This window comes from Pseudopodoces humilis, chromosome 24 (assembly GCF_049639895.1).
Source record: "Pseudopodoces humilis isolate 2021_Gansu_Grassland_sample_001 chromosome 24, ASM4963989v1, whole genome shotgun sequence".
Lineage (NCBI taxonomy): Eukaryota > Metazoa > Chordata > Aves > Passeriformes > Paridae > Pseudopodoces > Pseudopodoces humilis.
Genome location: NC_142223.1, coordinates 1,650,159 through 1,671,503, shown reverse-complemented (window position 1 = coordinate 1,671,503; position 21,345 = coordinate 1,650,159). Strand labels below are relative to the sequence as shown.

The window sequence follows — 21,345 nt, the reverse complement described above, 5'->3', positions numbered from 1 at the left end:
GCGGGGCCCGTGTGGCCGGAGCCCGGAGCGGCGGCCGGGCCGTGCTGTGCGCGGGGCCGGGGGCGGCCGGCTCTCTCTCCATTGTCAGCGTGTCAGGTCAGCTTTGTGCTGCCTGCTCAGGCTGCTGGATGCACCTCCCGTGATTGGCATGTGCAGCTTGCGGCCCCAGCCTGCCTCAGCCTTGGGAAGCTGCTCTGTGCAAACGGGAAAGAGAAAAACACCCATTTCCCCACGGTGGGCAGGGAGGAGTGCATGGTATGGGGTTGGTGGGGCACAATGCTGTGCCTGCTCAAACCGTGGGCTCCTTCTGCCATTTCCCTGCTCAAGACACTGGCCTGTTGCCGCTGAAGATGAATAGGTCACACGCACACAGGTCGAGGTGTGGTGAAAAGAAAGAGAGAGTTTATTTTTCCTCCCAGGATTTATAGGCTTCTGACCATGGCCAGGGATTGGATGGTCAGGATAACACTTTCCCACTGCACTGGCCATGAGAGATGCCCGTCACAAGACGTGTAACAGAAAGAATGTACACATCTCTATGTTTACAGTTACTGTCCTGGGAAAGTCTTTAGAAAACCATGTCAGCAAGCTCAGAAGCTGAGTTTTCAGGGCGACACTGCCCTAAGTACCATTTGTTTCCTCCCCTCACTGCTCTCTACAAACAGCAAAATCCAGGCTCTCCTGATCCCTGGACAGCTCTCCCAGTGCAAGAAGTGAATTCCAGAGCTCCAAACAGCAATAACCCACCTGCCCACCTCCTGCCAGGTGGAGGGTTCTACCTGTGCAGGTGTCTGACTGTCCCTCTCTCCTGTCTCTCTCTCTTCCAGCCCCTTCTGCTGTGTCCATCATGCACCAGGTGAGCCGCACCGTGGACAGCATCACCCTGTCCTGGTCCCAGCCCGACCAGCCCAATGGAGTCATCCTGGACTATGAGCTGCAGTATTACGAGAAGGTACTGAGGGACCTTGGCAGGGGTCACCCACAGCTTTTGGGGAGAGGAGGGGCTGCAGAGCTTCACTGAAGGGCATACAGTGGTTGGTCAGTAGGAGACTTCTGCTGCATTTGGGTGACACGTCGGTGACGGTGGCCGTCAGTCCTTGGGGTCCAGTGATGGTTCCAGTGGCCCAAGTGCAGAAAATCCGCTGGTCATTCAGGAGCTTCTCCTGTCACCTCCACAGAGCTGGTGGCAAGTGGACTCCTTGCAGGGAGAGCAGGGTAGCCAAGGTCCAGGGTCTGTTTTTTCCCTTTTTGTGTACTGGGGCATCAGTAGGAAGCAGGAATGACAGGGAACATGCCCCAGGCTGGAGCACACTCAGTGGGTGTCCAGCGTTGGAGATTTTCTGGAGTTCTGTCCGTGGGTGCATTTGCACCAAAGGTGAGTTTGGCATCTCAAAGCTGCTCCTTCCATAACCTCCCTGTCCAGGCAAGCAGAGGGATTCCAGTCTGGACTGTGCCAGGGTGTCCATCCCACCAGTGGCTCCTCAGAGACCTGAGGACCACATGAAGGTTGGTGCCAGGCTGAACTTCATCTGTACAGCCCAGAGGAGATGGGGAGCAGGAGACTTCTCCTTCCAGGAATCTGCCCCCTTGCACAAGAGCTTATAAACTATACATTATAAATTGCAAACTAACTAATTAAAAAGCTTTATGATTAAATGGAACTGAAAATATTTTTCCCAGCAGTTGCCGGAAGAAATGATTAATCCCCCCCACTGCCTGCCTGTGACCTATTTTCTCATCACCAAGAGCCAGAGGGAGAATGGGGAGGAGGGGGGGGCTTCTTTGTAAGCTGTTAAATAGGTCCTGACCTATATTGCATAAATCACAGCCATTTATTTTGACCCTTGGAAATGATCCCAGAATACGTGGCAAGATGGATGAGTAGATAACAAGACAGATCTGGGAAGCAAGAGGGGTCCTTTCCCTGGGGACCCTCAATGTAGAGGCAGAAGATCTCAGGGAGTACATTCTCCTCCTCTTACTTTATCTTAGTCTCTCACCCTCTTTCTTTCCTCCTTCTCCTCTGTTTTCTGAGGGAGGCTGTAAATAAAGGGAATTTTTGTCTAAAAAATTGGTGGCCAGTCTTTGCAGGCACCCACATCTGCCTGTCCCATTGTCAGAGTTAGGGCACAGCATGTCCCTGATGATGGGGACAAGTGGCCCCACTCTCAGGCACTGCTGTTCGTGGGGCACTAAGCCTGGCACAGAGGGCAGAGCTGGGCCGAGGTTCTCCCTATCCTGGTATTTCAGAGAACCATGGAATGAATCCCAGAATGGTTTAGGTTGGAAGGCACCTTAAAGCTCATTCAGTCCCGCTATCCCAGCTTGCCACAAGCCCTGTCCAGCCTGGCCTTGGGCACTTCCAGGGATCCAGGGGCAGCCACAGCTGCTCTGGGCACCCTGTGCCAGGGCCTCACCAGCCTCACAGGGAAGAATTTCTTCACAATATCCAATCTCTCCCTGCCCTTGGGCAGTGGGAAGCCATTCCCCCTTGTCCTGCCACTCTATCCCTTGTCCCCAGTCCCTCTCCAGCTCTCCTGGAGCCCCTTTGGGCCCTGGAAGGGGCTCTGAGCTCTCCCTGGAGCCTTTTCTTCTCCAGGTGAGCACCCCCAGCTCTCCCAGCCTGGCTGCAGAGCAGGGGAGTTCCAGCCCTTGGAGCATCTCCATGGCCTCCTCTGGACTTATTCCAGCAGCTCCATGTCCTTTCTGTGCTGGGACCCCAGGCTGGAGACATCTCACCAGAGCAGGACAGAGGGGCAGAGTTGTTTGAACCCCATGAAACCTTTTTTTTGCTGGTTCTTGGTTTGAAGAAGGCCCAGTTCTATCTCCCCAGCCCTGATGTTTGTCTGTGCATAGAGACACTGGATCCTGCTCTGGCTGTTGGGCACAGCTGAGTCCCAGGTGAGTCCAGCCATTGCAATGCTGAGTTTTGCAATCAAAAGCCATTTATTGGATCCCTGGGAACAATCCCAAAATGCAGGGCTTTGGCTCTGCCGTGCTCTTCCCCTGCTTCCCATCAATCCAGCACTTGGATGTGGTGTGTGACACATCCCAGGTGTGTTCTCACTCCGCTGCCAGTCTGTGCAGGGGTGATTTCCTTCCAAATATTTCATTACAAACTGTCCCATGTGCTCCTGAATGCTCAGCAAAGATCTCTGGAGCCGGTTAAGTTGTTTCTGGTGGAAAATTTTTTCCCCCCCAGTAGAAAATTATATTTTATTTTCATGAAAACAGCTCAAATGAAGAATAGCAGCATACACAACGTGTATAAAAAACAACTTGGCTCTTCATTTTTAATAGATTCTCTTCTATATAAAGACATAAATTAAATAAGAAAATAGAAGAATTTATTTTAGCGTTGACAGAAAAGAGCTGTTCACAATACCTGAAACAAAGGTGTAGTTTTGTTTCCCTTCCACAGATTATTTATAACACTGCTATTCTTAGATGCCATTAAAAATGCCTGTACAAAGGCAACATTATGAGTTTCTTTCACGTGGAGTTGGAGCAAATCCACGCAGATTGTTGCACAAACACTGCCTGACGTGGCTGCCCTCTGCAGCCCTCACCTTAATGTGTTTTTTTTTTTCACTTCCAAGAGGCACCTGCCAACGTTTGTCTTATTAAAAAAGTCTGTGTTGTCTTCATTTAGAAAGGGTGTAGCAGTTTTTATCCCAAGTTGCCAAACTCATCCCGGAGTGTGGGAACTGGAGACCCACTGCAGTGTCAAGCACTGCAAAGAGTAATTAGCCCTCCTCATTATGCAAAATGATTGGGTTTGATGATGCTCAAAGTCACCCGTTTTGGAATTGTTTGAAGACATTCAGCCCAATTTGGTCACCAGTGCAAGATTTGAGGAGGCAAAGGAGCCCTTTGATGTCTCCAGCCAGTGCTGGAAAGGGGGGTGAGCTGGCTGGGGGATGAAGGGTGGGGGAGACAACCTGTGGAGGTGGAATTAGAGCCCTCCTGGTGCTCAGGAGCTGCTGCTCCCAGGCTGACTCAGGGGACATCCCTGCCCATGTCAGAGGATGGAACAGGATGGTCTTTAAGGTCCCTTCCAACCCAAACCATCCTGAGGTTCTGTGGTTCTCTGACTTGTTGGAGTCTGTCCTGTTGGACACCAGAATCCACGAGCCTGGAGCCAAAGCTGCTGCCTGGTGTTTCCCTTCTGTCCTGAGCTGGGGCTGCCCCTTCACCCAGTGCTGCCCCAATCCTTGGAGGGGGCTCTGTCCCAAGAAAACGGGGAGTTCAGGGAGATGGAGAGGAAATCCTGCCGGGGAGCCCTGGGATAGCCTACCTGCAGTCCCAGACCCTGCCCAGGGCCACACTGGGCACTGTCCAGGACTCAGTTGGTTTGGGAGAGGCATTCAAACACTCAGAGGACAATTAAAGTTGGAAAAGCCCTCCAAGATCGGTCAGTCCAACCTTCACCCAACACCCCAGTGCCCACCAAGCCACACTGCCAAGTGCAGAATCTCATTTTTTGAGCACTTCCAGGGATTGGGACTCCACCACTGCTCTGGACAGCGTGTGCCAATACCTGAAAACCCTTTTAATGAAGAAATGTTTCCTCATATCGAGCTTGCACTTCCCTTGACACAACTTGGGGCCATTTCCCCATGTCCCACTTGATGGGATTCCTGGCTGGGGGCACAAATGTTCCCACAAGTGGTGGATCCCTGTGAGAATCCAGGTGCTGTGGATTCACAGACGCAGCCCCAGCGTGGCTGGCAGGACCCTGCTGTCACACGTGGGCATCCCAAAATGCAGCTGTGTGATGGTTTGGCACCCAGCCCTGGCGTGGCTGTGTCCTGCTGTGTTTGCCCCCAGGGCTGTGGCAGATGCCACTGTGCAGGCTTGCAGGAAATCTGCCAAATTCACTCACTTGACATTTTTTTTTCTTTGCTTTTTTACTTCTATTTTTTTATTATTATTATTTTTAATGTGACTTCTTAGCAGCAATTTTTGTAAATCCTTTGGGTGTCTCACAGCCTACCCATGTTTCAAGAGACTTTCTTTGTTGATCAGACTTTGGTTTCAGCTTCAGTTTGACTCGTGGGAAGGAGAACCAGATGAGAACTCAAAATCAAACCAGTGTGTTACTTTGAATTAGGGTTTCTAAACTCAAAACAAAATCAGCAGGAAAAACAAAACCCCAAACACCACAAACTTCTGCTTGGACTTGGGCTTGAAACCACCTGAGATGCACTTGGCCAGCTGGAGAGGCCAAGAAGTGTTTGAGGTAAATGCACAGGTTATGGAGAGGTGATGCCAAGGAGCAAGAACAGCTTTGATAAGGGAGGGTGGGGAGGTGTAAATGGCTTTTTCTTGTGGTCTGGGTTTAAAGGAGAGCACAGCACAAGCACACCTTCCTCAGCCAGGCTGACATCAATTTCCCAGGCTATCAACCACCTTGTAGGCTTGGCCATTACATTCCATTTGAAGTCCTCCAGGAGCAGGGATGAGCTTCTCCGAAAGACTTGGACAAATGATTTTAAAACAACTGTGTTGTTAATGCCCTCCAAGGGCCTGGGAGGATTCATCCAAGCCCTTGAGCTCTAAAGCTGTAAACGTTTCCTGACCTATTTCTCTCCTTGCCTGCCTGGGAGAGGTCCAAGGGAGTGCTGAGGCCTGATCAGACAAAGCAGCACCAGTGCTGCAAAGCCACCTGCACCAGTGTGTGACTGCTCCAGCCCTCAGCTACAAAACTGCAGACAAGGGGCAGAACAAAAGTTTGGAAATAGTCTCATTATCACTTTGAAATATGCTCTTGGGGCCCCCAGCCTTGGAAATTTGGCTGTGGCCCCTGGAGAAGCAGGATCTGGGCAGTGGGGTGGGAGCAGAACTTCTCATGAGTTCCAGTGTTCAGGTGGGCTTTACCTCCTGGTGAAGGGAGATGGGAGTCGGGGAAGGGCAAATGGACTGTGCTGAGGCTGGATAAGGCACAGCAGGAGGGGGTGGAAGAGGAGGAAAGCGCTAAGAAAAAGGCACAGGAGAGAGAAGTTCCCATCTCCCTTGACCTCAAGGCTTAGAGAAGCAACGTGAGTTTTGTAGCTACTGCCTTCTTTAGAGCCTTTCCTGAGAGGTGCTGAATAGCCCAGGGATATCCATACTCACTTCCCTGAGTCTGTGTCTCCCTGCCAGGAGGAAAGACCTGTTTGTTCAGACCTTGGTGCTCTCTCCACCCCGCTCTCCTGCCCTTCCTCCTTCCAGAAGCACAACGCCTGATTCAGGACCGATGTTTCTGATGATGGGTTTGTGTTTTCTGGGCAGGATCTGAGCGAGTTGAACTCGACCACAGTGAAGAGCCCCACCAACACCGTGGCAGTGCAGAACCTCAAGGCCGGCACCATCTACGTGTTCCAGGTGCGGGCACGCACCGTGGCCGGCTACGGCCGCTACAGTGGGAAGATGTATTTCCAAACCATGACCGAAGGTGAGTCTGCAGCTGCCTCTCTAAAGGTGACTCAGGGTCTAGAGACATGTGGAGATAGACATGCAGCTGGTCCCCTTGCTGTCAGTCCCTTCAAGGGTGTGTTGACAAATCACATTCAACACCTGGAGAGGCCTGGATGTTTGTTCCACGCAGGGAAGGCCCCAGTTTCTGCCCAGCTTTTCTGTTGTGGAGATGTGTCTGCTCAGCTGGATGTAGAGGAAGCAAAATTTATGTTTTCTACCTGCACAGCTGCTGATGACAAATGCAGAGCCATGTCTTAATTTTCTAAATTTGTGCTGCTAAATAAAACAGGCCAAGCCAGTTTTCTGGCCCTGGGGCCAAGGACAAGGCACAGCATGCATCCACAGGACTGAACCTTTCCTCCCAAAAGGAACAGCTCCATCCAACCTTCCTTCTGGGATGCATCCCCCAACCAGAGGGGAGTCCTGACTGTCCCAGACCAAAGCCATGCCAGGAACCAAACACAGCCCCTGTTCAGGGCCATCCTCTGACTCCAGTGACCTCATGAGGGATGGCTCATCAGTAACCTGTTCCCTTTCCCCCGTGTGCCAGCCGAGTACCAGACCAGCGTGCAGGAGAAGCTGCCGCTCATCATCGGCTCCTCGGCGGCTGGGCTGGTGTTCCTCATCGCCGTGGTGGTCATCGGCATCGTGTGTAACAGGTAGGGCAGGCTGAGACAGCCCCGGGGCTGGGGAGGGCACGGGGAGGGTGCAGAGGTGCCCCCAGAGCGCAGCCCCAGCCCCGAGGGGCCCATGCTGTGCTCAGGTCTCCCTTCCCTTCCAGAAGACGGGGCTTTGAGAGGGCTGACTCGGAGTACACGGACAAGCTGCAGCACTACACCAGCGGCCACAGTACGTACCGGGGGCCCCCCCCGGCCCTGGGGGGCCGCTCGCTGCTCGGTTCGTGCTCCTGTTCACTCAAGGATTGTGGGGAGGGCTCGGGGCAGGGTGTGCATGTGTGTGTGGGCAGGGCAGCTCTGTGTCCCCGGATCCCTGCCCTGCTCTCAGCCCTGCACGCTGGCAGGTGCCTGAGCATGTCCTCCAGGCCTCTGCGGCAACCAGCACCCCCTGAAGCATCGCTGTCTTCTGCGCTGCAGCCTCTGCCATCACACTGTGTCTTGCTCCTCCAGCTCCTGAGCTTTGCCCATCTCCTGGGCAGCAGTGAAACCCCTTCCCTGACCTGTCCTGTCCTGCAGAGTGCTGTCCCCCTGCAGGACCCCACAGACCTTTGCTAGAGCCCATCCCAGTGCTCCCAGATTCCAAGATATGAGATGTATCTATATATAGGTATATAACTCAATACCTAACATGCCCTCTCTTGTAGCCTCCCTCTTCCAACATCCCTGTGCAAGGCACTCCCTGCCATCCAGCATTCCTGCTCAGCCTCACTGCACACCCTGCCTCACCCCAGTGCATCCTTCTCCCCCCATCCCTGGAAGTGTCCCAAGGCCAGCCTGGATGAGGCTTGGAGCAACCTGCGATAGTGGCAGGTGTCCCTGCCCGTGGCAGGGGGTGGAATGAGATGAGGTCATTTAAGATTCATTTCAACCCAAACCATTCCATGTGATTAACCCCTTCCTTCATGTTCCTGAAATTCCTTTCTCCCTCTTCACAAGAGACCTGTTGCTCTAACCTTGCTTTATTCCAATCTCAGTTGTGATTTTCCTCATGTTCCACTTGCAGCTTCAGGATTTCTGCCCTTTTAATACCTTGTTCCTGTACAAATCCAGGCCTTGCTCAGAGCATGGAAAACACCAGCAGTGTTTCCACTCAGGACTCACTGTTGCTCTTGCTTTTACCTGCAAAACATGTCCCAAAAGGCAGAGCTGCAGCCCTGTGCCCCAGCAGCCTGAGCTGGCTGCCTCCCTATCCCTTACCAGGAAAAATGACACTTTTCAGGAGACATTATGTAAATGCAGCTCTCAGTTGTGTGTCAGTCTGGGCTGCAAACACACATTCACACGTTCTCCCAGGGCCTGGTGTGGGCCATGACAGCTCCAGGCTGGGATGGGTTTAGTCACTGTGCCTGCACCACTCAGAACAGGGAGCAGCAGAGCTGGTACAGCCTGGGTGCCTTTTAGCCCTTCCTCACCCAGCTCACCTGGCCAGTGCTGAGTCCCCAGCAGTGATTGCTGTGCAGACAGATTGCCAAGGCCCAGGGAGCCTGGGAGCACTGCAGATCCCCCTGAATACAAGCAGCACCCTGGAGCTGGCAGTCACAGTCTGCTGCTGTGTGGGGCTCCTTATTTAGGGAGCTGTGAGCTCTGCTCTCCAAATAGCCCATTCTGGAATGAGCCAGGGGCCAGAAAATGAGGATGGAAAGGGGAGAGGCACAGGTGAGAGCTGTCCCACAGTGCTGGGATGTGGCAGAGGCAGTCCAGCCTCACCAGGTCCATCGGCCACTGCCTTTCCCGTGACGTGTCACTGTGTCCCCTGCAAGAGGAACCTGTCTTGTGACTTTCCTAGTGTGTCCCACTACTTCTCCTGGGGCTCCCAAGAGGGAGCCCAGCCTTGGGCAGGGCTGCCAGTCAGGAGAACAGGGCAGGCTGGATTGTCCCTCCTGCTTGCACAGCTCCTGGAAGGGTCACAGATCCCCCCACGGAGGAGTCTGTCTGCAGTTTTGTAGTCCAGGCTCACGATGTAGCTCCCCAACAATGACTTGTGGGCCAGTGTTCATTAAAATCAGCTTTAACAATCCTGTGAAACATGGCTCTGCATGTTCTTTCTCAGACTGTTTCTCTCTGTCTGCTTCGTGCCTTGATTATGCAACTTGCTGAGGTAAAAAGCCCGACACTCAAATATTTTTCTCTTTTCCTTGATGCCAACCATTGCAGTTGCATCCATCTGTCTGACTCTCTCCCTCACCTTTATGCAGTGACTCCAGGGATGAAGATTTATATCGATCCTTTCACCTACGAAGATCCCAATGAGGCTGTCAGGGAATTTGCAAAAGAAATCGATATCTCTTGTGTCAAAATCGAGCAGGTGATTGGGGCAGGTAGGTTACCTGGGAATGGCTCAGCAGCACAGCCTCCTTCATGGTGCCAAAATTTGGGAGGATTCAGCCTGATGCCACTAGGGCTGATGCCACTGAGAACTTAATTAGCCTCAGGCTGGACTAGAAGGAGCAGGGGAGTCCAGCAGGGGAGAAGCAAGAGCATCAGTTCCCATGTGCATGTAATTCCAGATGCAGTGCTCCTCATGGATGAGAGCAGCTGGAGGGGTGGAGAGGGAGGGAACACAGATCAGGGGGTGGGTTCTCAGCTCAGGGATGAGCAGGGGAGGCACAGCTGGGGCCAGGGGTCCCTCAGGGGCACAGCAGAGGTGGGGGAGGCTCACAGGCCCTACCTTGTGTTCACAGGGGAGTTTGGTGAGGTGTGCAGTGGGCATCTCAAGCTTCCAGGCAAAAGAGAGATCTTTGTGGCCATCAAGACCCTCAAATCTGGCTACACAGAGAAGCAGAGGCGGGACTTCCTGAGTGAGGCCAGCATCATGGGGCAGTTTGACCACCCCAATGTCATCCACCTGGAGGGGGTGGTCACCAAAAGCTCTCCAGTCATGATCATCACTGAGTTCATGGAGAACGGCTCACTGGACTCCTTCCTGCGGGTATGAGATCGGGGAGGGTGCGGCTCTAGGGGCTGTGCTAGCACAGAGGGGATCTGGGGGGAAGGTTCTGCTGTCTCCTGTCACTGGGGCAGCTGCAGCATAGTGCAGAGCTCTGTTTTGGGAACACTGCACAGTGCAGAGCTCTGTTTTGGGAACACTGCACAGTGCAGAGCTCTGTTTTGGGAACACTGCACAGTGCAGAGGTGTGTTTTGGGAACACTGCACAGTGCAGAGCTCTGTTTTGGGAACACTGCACAGTGCAGAGCTCTGTTTTGGGAACACTGCACAGTGCAGAGCTCTGTTTTGGGAACACTGCACAGTGCAGAGCTCTGTTTTGGGAACACTGCACAGTGCAGAGGTGTGTTTTGGGATCACTGCACAGTGCAGAGGTGTGTTTTGGGATCACTGCACAGTGCAGAGGTGTGTTTTGGGATCACTGCACAGTGCAGAGGTGTGTTTTGGGAACACTGCACAGTGCAGAGGTGTGTTTTGGGAACACTGCACAGTGCAGAGGTGTGTTTTGGGATCACTGCACAGTGCAGAGGTGTGTTTTGGGATCACTGCACAGTGCAGAGGTGTGTTTTGGGATCACTGCATAGTGCAGAGCTCTGTTTGGGGAACAGAGCTGGGGGTGACAGCACCAGGGCTGTCATTTCTTACGTGTCTGTCCACTCATCCTAGAGAGAGGCTGTGCCTGCCTGCCCACAGGTGCACATCCAGACTGAACCCATGGGCACCCATGGAGGGACAGCCTAACCCAGCTTTAACCCAGCAGGACTCCACCTCCAGCTGCTCTGTCTAAATGTTTCTAGTTCTGGGTTTGAAGTGGGTAATTGACTGTGATGAAGGGAAGTAAGCTGGTCAACAGGAAGAGATTGTCCCTTCTGAGCTCTCCTGTGCAGGGTGGGTGTGTTTTGGGGTGACAGCAGCTGCTGTAGTGGTGCCCTTGGGATGTGTGAGGCGATTAGAGATGTGCTCTGGGAGGGAATGTACTCATGGCATATCCTGCCATGGGTGTGGAAAGAGGCTCCTGGCTTCTGCCTGGCCACGAGGGGCTGCAAATCCGCTCCTGTCACCTCTGTCCCTGTGTCCCTCAGCAAAACGACGGGCAGTTCACGGTGATCCAGCTGGTGGGGATGCTGCGGGGCATCGCCGCGGGCATGAAGTACCTGGCGGACATGAACTACGTGCACCGGGACCTGGCCGCCCGCAACATCCTGGTCAACAGCAACCTGGTGTGCAAGGTGTCCGACTTCGGCCTCTCCCGCTTCCTGGAGGACGACACCTCCGACCCCACCTACACCAGTGCTCTGGTAATGCTGCTCTTCCAGCCAGGGTGAAGGAAGGGAGTGGGAAAAGGAAAGGGGGGATGTCCCCCCGTGGCAGCGCAGAGCGGTTTTTCAGGGTGTCAGCAGTGGAAAGGATGTGAAAGACCAGTGGAATGAAGTGAAGGTTTTCCCTTGCAAGGTCCTGTCACTCCTGTGGATAGTTGAGACTTCCTCCAAACACGTTTGCAAACACACACATGTCCCTGAAAAGCCCTTGGTTGGGATCATGCTCTGCACCCTCCTGTTGCCGCTGAAGATGAATAGATCACACGCACACAGGTCGAGGTGTGGTGAAAAGAAAGAGCAGAGTTTATTTTTCCTCCCAGGATTTATAGGCTTCTGACCACGGCCAGGGATTGGATGGTCAGGATAACACTTTCTCACTGCACTGGCCATGAGAGATGCCCGTCACAAGACGTGTAACAGAAAGAATGTACACATCTCTATGCTTACAGTTACTGTCCTGGGAAAGTCTTTAGAAAACCATGTCAGCAAGCTCAGAAGCTGAGTTTTCAGGGCAACACCCACCCTCGTGTGATTCACCTTTAAGATGAGATGCTGCCCTGACAGATTTGTTGCCAGGGCAGAAAGTCTGGGTTTTTTACCATCACTGTCCAGTCCTGCTGCCCTGCTGTCCTTCCTCATGTCATCTCCCTTGCTCAGCCCCAGGAAGGACAGACTGAAGCGTAGGAAGTGTGGGTGGGTGCCAGATACTAGATACTGATCTTCCAGAGAGTATCCAAATTAAACAGAAAAGCACTCCTAAAAATGACTTCACGTTCTTGTAGCAACTTCCCAGGAACACAAGAGCCACCACGAACTCCTGGCTGGTGTCAGGCTGCAGAAGGTGCCCCAGGACCAGAGGATTATTTGATTTTTCTCAGTGAGAGCTCAGCAAGGAGATCTCATAAATACCACACAGAAACGCTCTGTACAGTGCATCAGGATCAATGCCCACAGCTGGAATTCTTGGAAATCAGTGTTGATAGAGCTGGAGCATGACCTGTGGGAAATCACCTCTCCTGGGTCTTTTGAAGCTGGCAGTGATGAGATGCCTGCCATAGCTCTTAGTAAATTTTATCAGTAGTTGAATACCTAAGAAACACCTAAAAATGTGTGGGTTTATTCTCATCCTTCAACTCATCCATCTTACACAGCCATCAGTGGTTTTTACAAACACTAATAACATTTATTTTTCACAACATGTTCCTTACAGCCAATTAACTTTCCCTTCGTTAACTAAATACATGATGTTTACTGCTGTTCTCCATCCCTGCTTTTGTGCCTGTAGCTTTTCTCTCCAATAATAAATTTGTCACCCCTAATTTATTCTTGAACTGTGGGCACTGTAGCAGGACATTTATTATCCATAACGACAGATTATGTGCACCTACTGTATCAGAAGTATCTTCCTCTGCAAAATGGTTTTTATCATCGTTCTCCCAGTGACCTTGTGCCCAGGCTGTGGCCTGGGAAGTTCATGCTGGACCTCAGGAAGGTCTTCAGAGTGGTGAAGCTCCAGGTCAGACCCCACAGAGATGGGAGGTCTCACTGAAGTGAGTTTCCACAAGAATCCTCCAAAAGTCTTAATTTCTACTTTAGGACTTCTTTTTAGCCATTTTTAAAATCAGTTTGGCAGGAGTTCTGTCAAGAGTCTTCCTGATGGAGAGGACATCCTGTTTGGTATGGGTTGCTTCCTCTTCCCCTCTTGTGGAAACCATAATATTTTGTCTGAGGTTTGTGGCTGTGAGAAGATTAAGGAACATTTATCTTTTTTCATTATCTGGCATGGACTGGGGCTGAGTACTGTGAAGTCCTGGGAGACCCTTAATAAGACATGGCAGTTGTTCATTGACAAAATAGAATGGTTTTTAATCTTCTCACAGCCACAAAACACAGACACAGCACAGGGGAAGATTTTCCTTTCAGAAGGTCCCTTGAGTGAATGGCTCAAGTCCAGAGCCCTTGGTAGAAAATCAGGAGGCAGGAAGGGTTTAAGCAGAGCTTTCAATCCCTGTGTCCCCATTTGTGTGTGCCACTCCTGTGCTTAACTCCTCATTGGGAGTGCAGAGTCCTGATTTCTCCACAGCTGGGTGACAGAAACCCCAGTGCCCACCAATTCCATCCCATTTCCCACCAGTGACCCCCCATCCCACCCTGAAGGATCAGAACCTTCTGGACCAGCTGCATATCCACAGACAGCACCCAGCCTAGAAACGGTGTATTGCTGACTTCAAAGAGTGTAAAAGGCTGTAAGGAAGGTGTTCTAATTCCCTTTATTCTGCTCTGGAGGCAGCCAGGTGACAGCAGAAGGATGGACTGAGATCAGTTTGGGTTTTTGACATTCCTGGCCATTCAGTTTCTACCAAAGACCCTCTTAGCTCCCCGGGCAGTTTGCCATGCTGAGGATCAGTGGAGCAGGAGGCAGGGGGCAGGAGCTGCCCTTGGTGGAGGTGATGAAGAAGGGACTGAGGGGACACCTCTAAGTGACCTTCAGGGCGGTAACAAAGAGATCAGAGCCAAACTCTTTGCAGTGGCACCAGGTGATGCAATAAGAGGTCATAGACGAAAACATGGCTGGGGAGGTTCAAGGTGAACAACAGGAAAAGCTCCTTCCTCAGGAGGTGGGTGGGACACCAAATGGGGAGAATCATCATCACTGAAGGCTTCCAGCGTGGCTGGACAATCCACATCCACCCTGAGGGACAGACAGTCCTGTGCTCCCTTCCTTCTGGCATTTTACCAGAATGCCACAGGCAGATATTGTGGACACTGCTATTTTCCAGTTGCTCCTGCTGTCTCTGTTCCCATCCCCTGTTTTTATCCCACAGGGGGGGAAGATCCCGATCCGATGGACGGCACCTGAGGCCATTCAGTACCGAAAGTTCACCTCGGCCAGCGACGTGTGGAGCTATGGAATAGTCATGTGGGAGGTGATGTCCTACGGAGAGCGGCCCTACTGGGACATGACCAACCAGGATGTGAGTTCTTGGGAAACCAGGGGCAGAAACCATGGAATGGGGAGCACTGCAAGGCCACAGCCTGTCCCAGCCTGTGGCATGTCCAGAGCTTTCTCTGTTGTGGCAGACGTGTCCGAGGTCAACACCTTTGGAAGCAATAATGGGAATAATTTGGGGATTTATTCTGGTGCTGCTGTGGCAGAGATTGGGAATTGCACAGCACCCACTGCACAGGGTTCAGGGGAGCACCCCAGGGGTGTTGGCAGATGCTAAGAAAGGGAAGGAGCAGGTGGGTGGAAAAGGAGATGTCCCTGAGCTGAGTGCCTCTGGAGCAGAGCTTCATCTGCTGGGATCACAGACACTCCAGGAAAGTCTGATACAAAGCCACACAACGGCTTGGGTTGGAAGAGACCTTTAAAGATCATCCATCCCCACCATCCTGTGGGCTCCCCTAAGGCCTTGCCTTACAGGGAGAGAGTGAGAGCCAAGTTCCCTCTTCCTGTCAGAGGCAGATCAGACCTTTTCCATCTCAGCAGATCTCCATCCATGCCACATCAGGTTTCTCCAGGGTGGGACTATTTCCTCACTAATGCCTGGTGGGAAATTTATTAACATGAACTCCTAAGCCTGGAGCAGGTGGATGACACCTTAGAACCTTTGGCTGTTTACAGCCTTGCCCCAGCCTCTGCCACATCAGGAAAATGTTTCCATGTTGGAGGCAGAGGGATGGGACTTAGGGGGACAATTCCCTTCCTGCTAAGCCATCATTACCACCTCATTTTCAAGCACATCCTGCACCAGGTGTTCCTGTACCTTCCCCATCCTTTGTCCTTCTCCTGGAGCTCTTCCCAGAGCCGTGCCTGTCCCCAGCCCCTGCTCCCCCTCGGTGCCCCAGAAGCTGTCAGCACTTAAGCACAGCTGGTCCTGCTGTGGAGGAGCGTGGCTGGTATTGAGGGCAGATTACCCTCCTGACCCTGGGGTGTGAGTGCCTGGGGCGGCTGCTGGCAGAGGACACCGAGAGAGCTGGAGCCGCATCTGGGATGTCTCGCTGGCAGCAGGGATGAGTGCTCGGTGTTTGTGTGGTGCTGGTCCCCACCCTGAGCCTCCCCTGCCCTGTTCTGGGCGCTCCTGACACTCAGGGAGCTGGGATGGGGCTCAGCAGCCCTTGGGAGGAGCCCTGAGCTGCACAAAGCACATCGGTAGCCATGGAATCCTTGAGGCTGGAAAAGGCTCTGAGATTGTTGAGTCCAACCATCAACGCAGCACTGCCATGTTCACCCCAAACACGTCCCCAAGTGCCACATTCACACAGTTTTTGAAGCCCTTCAGGGATGGTGACTCCACCACTTCCCTCCACAGCCTGTTTCAATGCTTCTCAAACCTTTCCATGAATAATTTTTTTCCTCCCATCCAATCTAAACTTTCCCTGGTGCAACTTGAGGCCATTTACTCTAGTCCTGCCACCTGTTACCTGGGAGAAGAGACCAACCCTCCCCAGCTCCACCCTCCTGTCAGTGATTTGTAGAGGAGTTACCTCTGCTCAGACCTTCACAGGCCTCTTGGGGCCACCACCGTGTCCAGCCAGGGCAGCAGAGCAGGGGGAGGACTCTTCCCTCTGGCAAATTTTGGCAGCAGCAGTGCCAGCCCCATGTCTCACACACAACAGTGCCTGCAGCACCTCCCAGTCCATTCCCTGCCTGGAGCCACAGACCATCTCAAACCCTGCCAGGGGCCCCACCTCACACTCTGGATTGTTTGGCATGGATCAGCCACCAGCCTTTTCCTGCTTCTCTCCCATTCCCATTCCCAGTGTCCTTAATTTTCTCTGTGTAGTCTCCCTACTCAACACTATGTCTACCACCATGAGAATGTCTAGAGTTCCCCAGGATGGGGGCACAGCCCTTGGGAACCCCACCAGGAAGATCTCTGTCCTTGGAATTGTACAAAACACGGCTGGACAAAGCCATGGCAGCCTTGATCCCATGGTGAGAGTGGCCAGAGACATTGAGGTTCTTCTTTGGGATCCCTGAGGGAGGTTCTGTCACTCTTCCTTCCCTTTTCCATCATTCCCATGGAGAGGTGGTTTCTGCAGTATCCTCAGTTCTGGTTCTTGTCCTTACTTCTGGGTTTTGTTGCCATGCACGAGCCCATCTCTGGTGTTCAAGGCTCCTTCTGCTCGTCCTTCAGTGCCTGTGCTGTGCATGGCCAAGGAAGCAGGAGAATCCTCTGTCAGAGGAACAGATGTTCCTGGAAGAAGTGGAGCAGCCTTCTCCTCGTTTGTCACCCAGGAGAGGATGGAGGGCTGCAGGTGCAGGGAGGTGGAGTTCCCCTGGAAGAAGATTCTCCAGCCCTTGTTCCAGTGGAATTTGCCAGAGCAGGCATTTTCCTGCATTGTGTGGAGCAGTAAGGAGAGACCAAAGCCTTTCTGGATGAGCCTGGAGCTGCAGCGTGGCTTTGGCAAGGTGTGCTGCAGCTCTTCAGTGCACACTGCAACCAAGTTCTCCTGGGCCTGGCTCTGCTGACTGGGGTCTGAGTCCTCCCCGTGGTGTTTTGCACTTGCACAGGCCTGCAGGGAGATCCAGCTGTTCCTGCTGACTGAGCACACCCAGGCCATGGCACGACCCTGTCACCTGGACAAGCTGGTTTGTGTCAGGAGCACAAAACACCACTGGAGGATGGAAAACACAGGGACAGGCTCCCTGTCTGTAACTCACCCCCCTTCTCTGGATGGGGATGTTGTGCTGTGTCCAAGGGAAGCACGATCCCTTCTCTCTGTTCACACACTCTGTTCTCTCTGATCACACATCCTGTCAGGGCAGCAGGGATGCTCCTTTCCCCAGATCAGGAGACTGCTCATGGCAATCAGCCAGCCAGGCTGGATGGCTGAGCAAAGCTGGTGTCACCTCCCAGGACACCTCACCTGACCTGCTGAGGGCTGGGAGTTACAGTGTGAGGTGGGGATGACATGGGAAGGCAGCAGTGAGTGCAGGCTGCAGGATCAGCCGTGTCAGTCACCCTCAGGATCCAAGAAAAGGCACATTATGAATTAAATAGGTTTTATCACAGCTGAATTGATGCCTCTATCCTGCAGGTGATAAATGCCATTGAGCAGGACTATCGACTGCCACCACCCATGGACTGCCCAAATGCCCTTCACCAGCTGATGCTTGACTGTTGGCAGAAGGATCGAAACCACAGGCCCAAATTTGGGCAAATTGTCAACACCTTGGATAAAATGATCCGAAATCCGAACAGCCTGAAAGCCATGGCACCTCTCTCCTCTGGGTATGTCTCTGTCCTCCTCTTGTCCTTTGGCTCCTCTGAACAGGTCTGGTGTCCTCTGGGTCCTGCTGGCACCGTCCCTGCACCTCTCAGGAGCTACTTCAGAGCTTGGCCTGTGTTGGATTATAGGGAGACCATTAAAATATCATAGAATCACAATTCAGGGTGGAAGAGACCTTAAAGCTCATCTCATTCCACCCCCTGCCATGGGCAGGGACACTTTCCACTATCCCAGGTTGCTCCAAGCCCCATCCAAGCTGGCCTTGGGCACTTGCAGGGATCCAGGGGCAGACACAGAGCAGGGATACAGATGTCAGGGTCCCTCTCCTTGGGCAGCACAGGCTGCTCTTGGACAGTGCACTCTGCACCTTGGTTTGTGCACATGGGGGTGCTGGGGCAGTGGGATTGCTCTGCTGTTCCAGTCCCACTGCACTGGAAGCAGATAAACAAACCCCCATGAAGCAGTGTGGAGTTTCCCTGGGCTGGCTGGGAGCACCTGCACTGCTCCTGTACGAGAATGAGCTTTGTCCCCGTGCACAGCCAGGATTTAAAGCTGCATCCCATCATCTCTGATGGCTCCTGCCTCTCCTGCATGAACTGATCCAGAAAGGCTTCCCTGATGCTCTGCACAGTCCTTCCCTTGTCAGAACAGTGATTTCTGGGTGGAATTCCACAATCCAGGGCAGTGCCTGCACTGTGAATGATGCTGATCCAGTGCCTCCAGCTGCTGGAGGGTGCAGGAGCGGCCATGCTCGCAGCTCTCGGTCTGTCATTGCCCATTTCTGTGTTTCAGGATGAACCTCCCCCTCCTTGACCGCACAATCCCGGATTACACCAGCTTCAACACTGTGGATGAGTGGCTGGATGCCATCAAGATGAGCCAGTACAAGGAGAGCTTTGCCAGTGCTGGTTTCACCACCTTTGATGTAGTATCTCAGATGACTGTAGAGTAAGTGCCCAGGCTTTGAGTCCCAAAGCACAAGGGAAAGTCCCAGCAGTTTTGCAACAATTGGTATTGAATTAGACTTTATTTTCATATGATGTAGTTTTACTTTTATAGAATTGTTGCTTTGTGGAGCCGCTTTTAATCTATTCAGTCTCCAGACCATGTGTCTGTCACTCCACACCTGCAGAATTCCTCTCCTTGCTTCCACTCTGTGAAAGTGAACACCCCCACCAAGGGTGTCCAAACCCCAGCATGGAACAAGCTGAGATTTCAAGCTGGCATCAGACAATTCTCCAGAGCACTTCTGAACACTGCAGTCCTCTTGGATGTCTGAGGTATCGATGGAGACATCGTGGTGCAAAGTTCTGCCTAAGAAAGGCAGAATCACAGAGTGGTTACAGTTGAAAGGGACCACTGGAGGTCATCCAGTCCAACCTTCCTGCTCAAGCAGGGTCTCCTAGAGCTCCTCACTCAGGGGAAAGAGATTCCACACCCTCCCAGCGAGGCCTGTTCCACCCACACAGTAAAGAGGTTCTTCCTCATGTTCAGGTGGATCTTTCTGGGCATCAATTTCTTCCCACTGCCTCTCATCCTATTGCTCTGCCACATCGAGCAGAGCCTGGCTCCAGCCTCTGCCACACACACCTCAATAAGATCCCTTTCTGGGGGGTGGTTTCAAGTTTGTGCTGCATCCACTAAAAATGTCCTGGATCTTCAAAAATCATTCTGCAGTGATGAATTCTTAGCAAGTTCTTCAGGGAAATCAGGCAGCTGAAATCCCACTTTTGGTGGGTTTTGAAATCCCTTGGGGCTGGCTGGGACCTTGATGCCTCTGCTGAAAGATTTGTATCTGTAGGAACCTCAGAAAGGGCCAAGCATTAGAGCTGTCTGTAAGGGCTGCTGGTGGCCAGGGAGGTTTTTGGATTTGGTGCTTAAAACCAGATCTGAAATCTACCAGTGAGTCAGAATCCATTCACTGAAGCAGCCACTCAAACAGCCTGCTCTGGCTTTTTGTTCTTATTTGCTGCTGGGAAGTTCCCATGGCAGTTCTGACTGTTTTGGGACATCTGTGGTGCAATCCCAAGGCTCTGGGGATGATTTTGGCACAGTATTGGCTGTGTTTATATAACACAAAAAGAGAAAGTCCACAAAATCTGAAGGGTAGGGAAGAACTCTGACCAAAGAGAGGTATCAGACCACAACCCAGCCCTGCCTGGGATCTGCTGTTTGCAATATCTGACAGCAAGCAGGATGCAGACAGTCCAGCAGTCCAGCTAATGCTGGCTGTTCTTGCACAGACATCCTCAGTGTCCCTTAAATGCCACTTCTCCCAGTCCCTTCCTGTCCTCTCCAAGAGCCTTCATCAAAATTCCAAGGGCATCCTCAGCTCATGTCCCAGCAGTTTTGGCAAACTTCCATTCCACATTCCTCACCTGCTTGGCTGGATGTACAATAGACAGGATAGTCCCTTTTTCCTTGGAAAATTGTGGTGTAACAGGACTTGACACCACCCCCTGATGTTCACTGGCCTTTGCAGAAGTTGACAGGAATGTCAATGGAGCTGCTGGTTCATCCAGATTTGGAGAGCCAGCAAAGTGTGAATGTTTCCTGAAAAGTGATTCAGTTCACCAAATCCACACAGGCTCAACACTGACCTGCTGGAAAGGGTTCTCACTGCAGGCTGGGACACCTGGGACACCAAATTCTCTTCCAAGAATCACAGAACCATTTGAGTTGGAAGGGACTTTAAAGCTCATCTTAAAGGTTTTAAGACACCTTCCAGCAGCCACAGCTTCTCTGGGCCAAGGCCTCACCACCCTCTGAGCAAAGAATTCTTGCCCAATATCCAATCAAATATTTAATATCCAAGGCAGAAAGCTTGGAATCACAGGGTTGTGCAGAGCCACAGTCTTACTCTGGTTTACAGACACGAGTGAAGAATTTTTTCCACCCTTTGGAGCTCCTCTTTACCCTTCTTTGCCCAATAACTTCCATTCTGAACATGGCAAAGGTTTTGCCACTCTTCCTCTTAAACCTCTGTTCCTAGCACTCAAGGACAAAAGGCACCAGAAATCCCTTCAAGTCAGGTTTGGGTCACGTGGCCTCCCCTCCCCTGATGGGAAGAAGAAGATCTGAAGATTTCATGACTGAAGTTTACTCACCGTGGGGGAGATGAGAGCAAACTCAGCTGGAGACATGGATAGGACCAATTTAAAGCCACACTCATGCTCTTGGCATGACTTTTATTTCTCTCAGATGTCTGAAACTATAAAAAATAGAAGCTGTCCAAAAAACAAGATTGCCTTGATTTAACAAAAGGATGAGTGCAAAAATTGATCACTTTGTGGTCTTATCAGCTCAAAAGAAAAGCATCAAGAACAGCATCATCTGCATGTGGGGGTCAAATCTACACTGAGGAGGGGCAGGACAGTCCTGTGTCTCCAGGGGAAGAAAACAAGGGGTAGTGTGTCACAAAATGAAAGAAAATCCAAAATGCAAAACAGTACAAGGGTAAAAAAATTAAGACAAATTGACGAGCACAGAGCAGAGCCTGTGGCGTTTGGTTTCACACTCTCTGTCGAGGTTCAGGGCTCTGAGAGTGCTGCAGGTGGGTAGAAATGCAAAGATTGGACAATAAGCAAGAAAAAGTGAAAGAGCAGAGGTTTCACAGGGGGTGTGTAGTGTTGGGTGGTGGTGGTGGTCAGGTGATGCTGCATTCCCAAAAGCACCTCCAGAGAGGAAATGTCTGGGCAGGCCACACTCA

General features: G+C 52.1%; 1 protein-coding gene across 4 annotated transcripts in view; it reads left to right on the top strand.

Moving 5' to 3' along the window:
* EPHB2 (EPH receptor B2) overlaps window positions 1-21,345 on the top strand; it is a 129,040-nt gene that overhangs the window by 101,930 nt on the left and 5,765 nt on the right. For 2 of the 4 annotated variants that reach the window (XM_088066534.1, XM_014257203.2), the window contains exons 6-15: window positions 828-952; window positions 6,274-6,436; window positions 7,010-7,118; window positions 7,244-7,308; window positions 9,332-9,454; window positions 9,818-10,065; window positions 11,163-11,378; window positions 14,225-14,374; window positions 17,445-17,638; window positions 18,429-18,584. In XM_088066534.1, coding sequence (XP_087922660.1) covers window positions 828-952; window positions 6,274-6,436; window positions 7,010-7,118; window positions 7,244-7,308; window positions 9,332-9,454; window positions 9,818-10,065; window positions 11,163-11,378; window positions 14,225-14,374; window positions 17,445-17,638; window positions 18,429-18,584 — 1,549 coding nt within the window. Of the gene's footprint in view, window positions 1-827; window positions 953-6,273; window positions 6,437-7,009; window positions 7,119-7,240; window positions 7,309-9,331; window positions 9,455-9,817; window positions 10,066-11,162; window positions 11,379-14,224; window positions 14,375-17,444; window positions 17,639-18,428; window positions 18,585-21,345 lie in introns of all 4 variants that reach the window. The other 2 variants (XM_088066533.1, XM_014257202.2) reach the window with 1 other exon arrangement.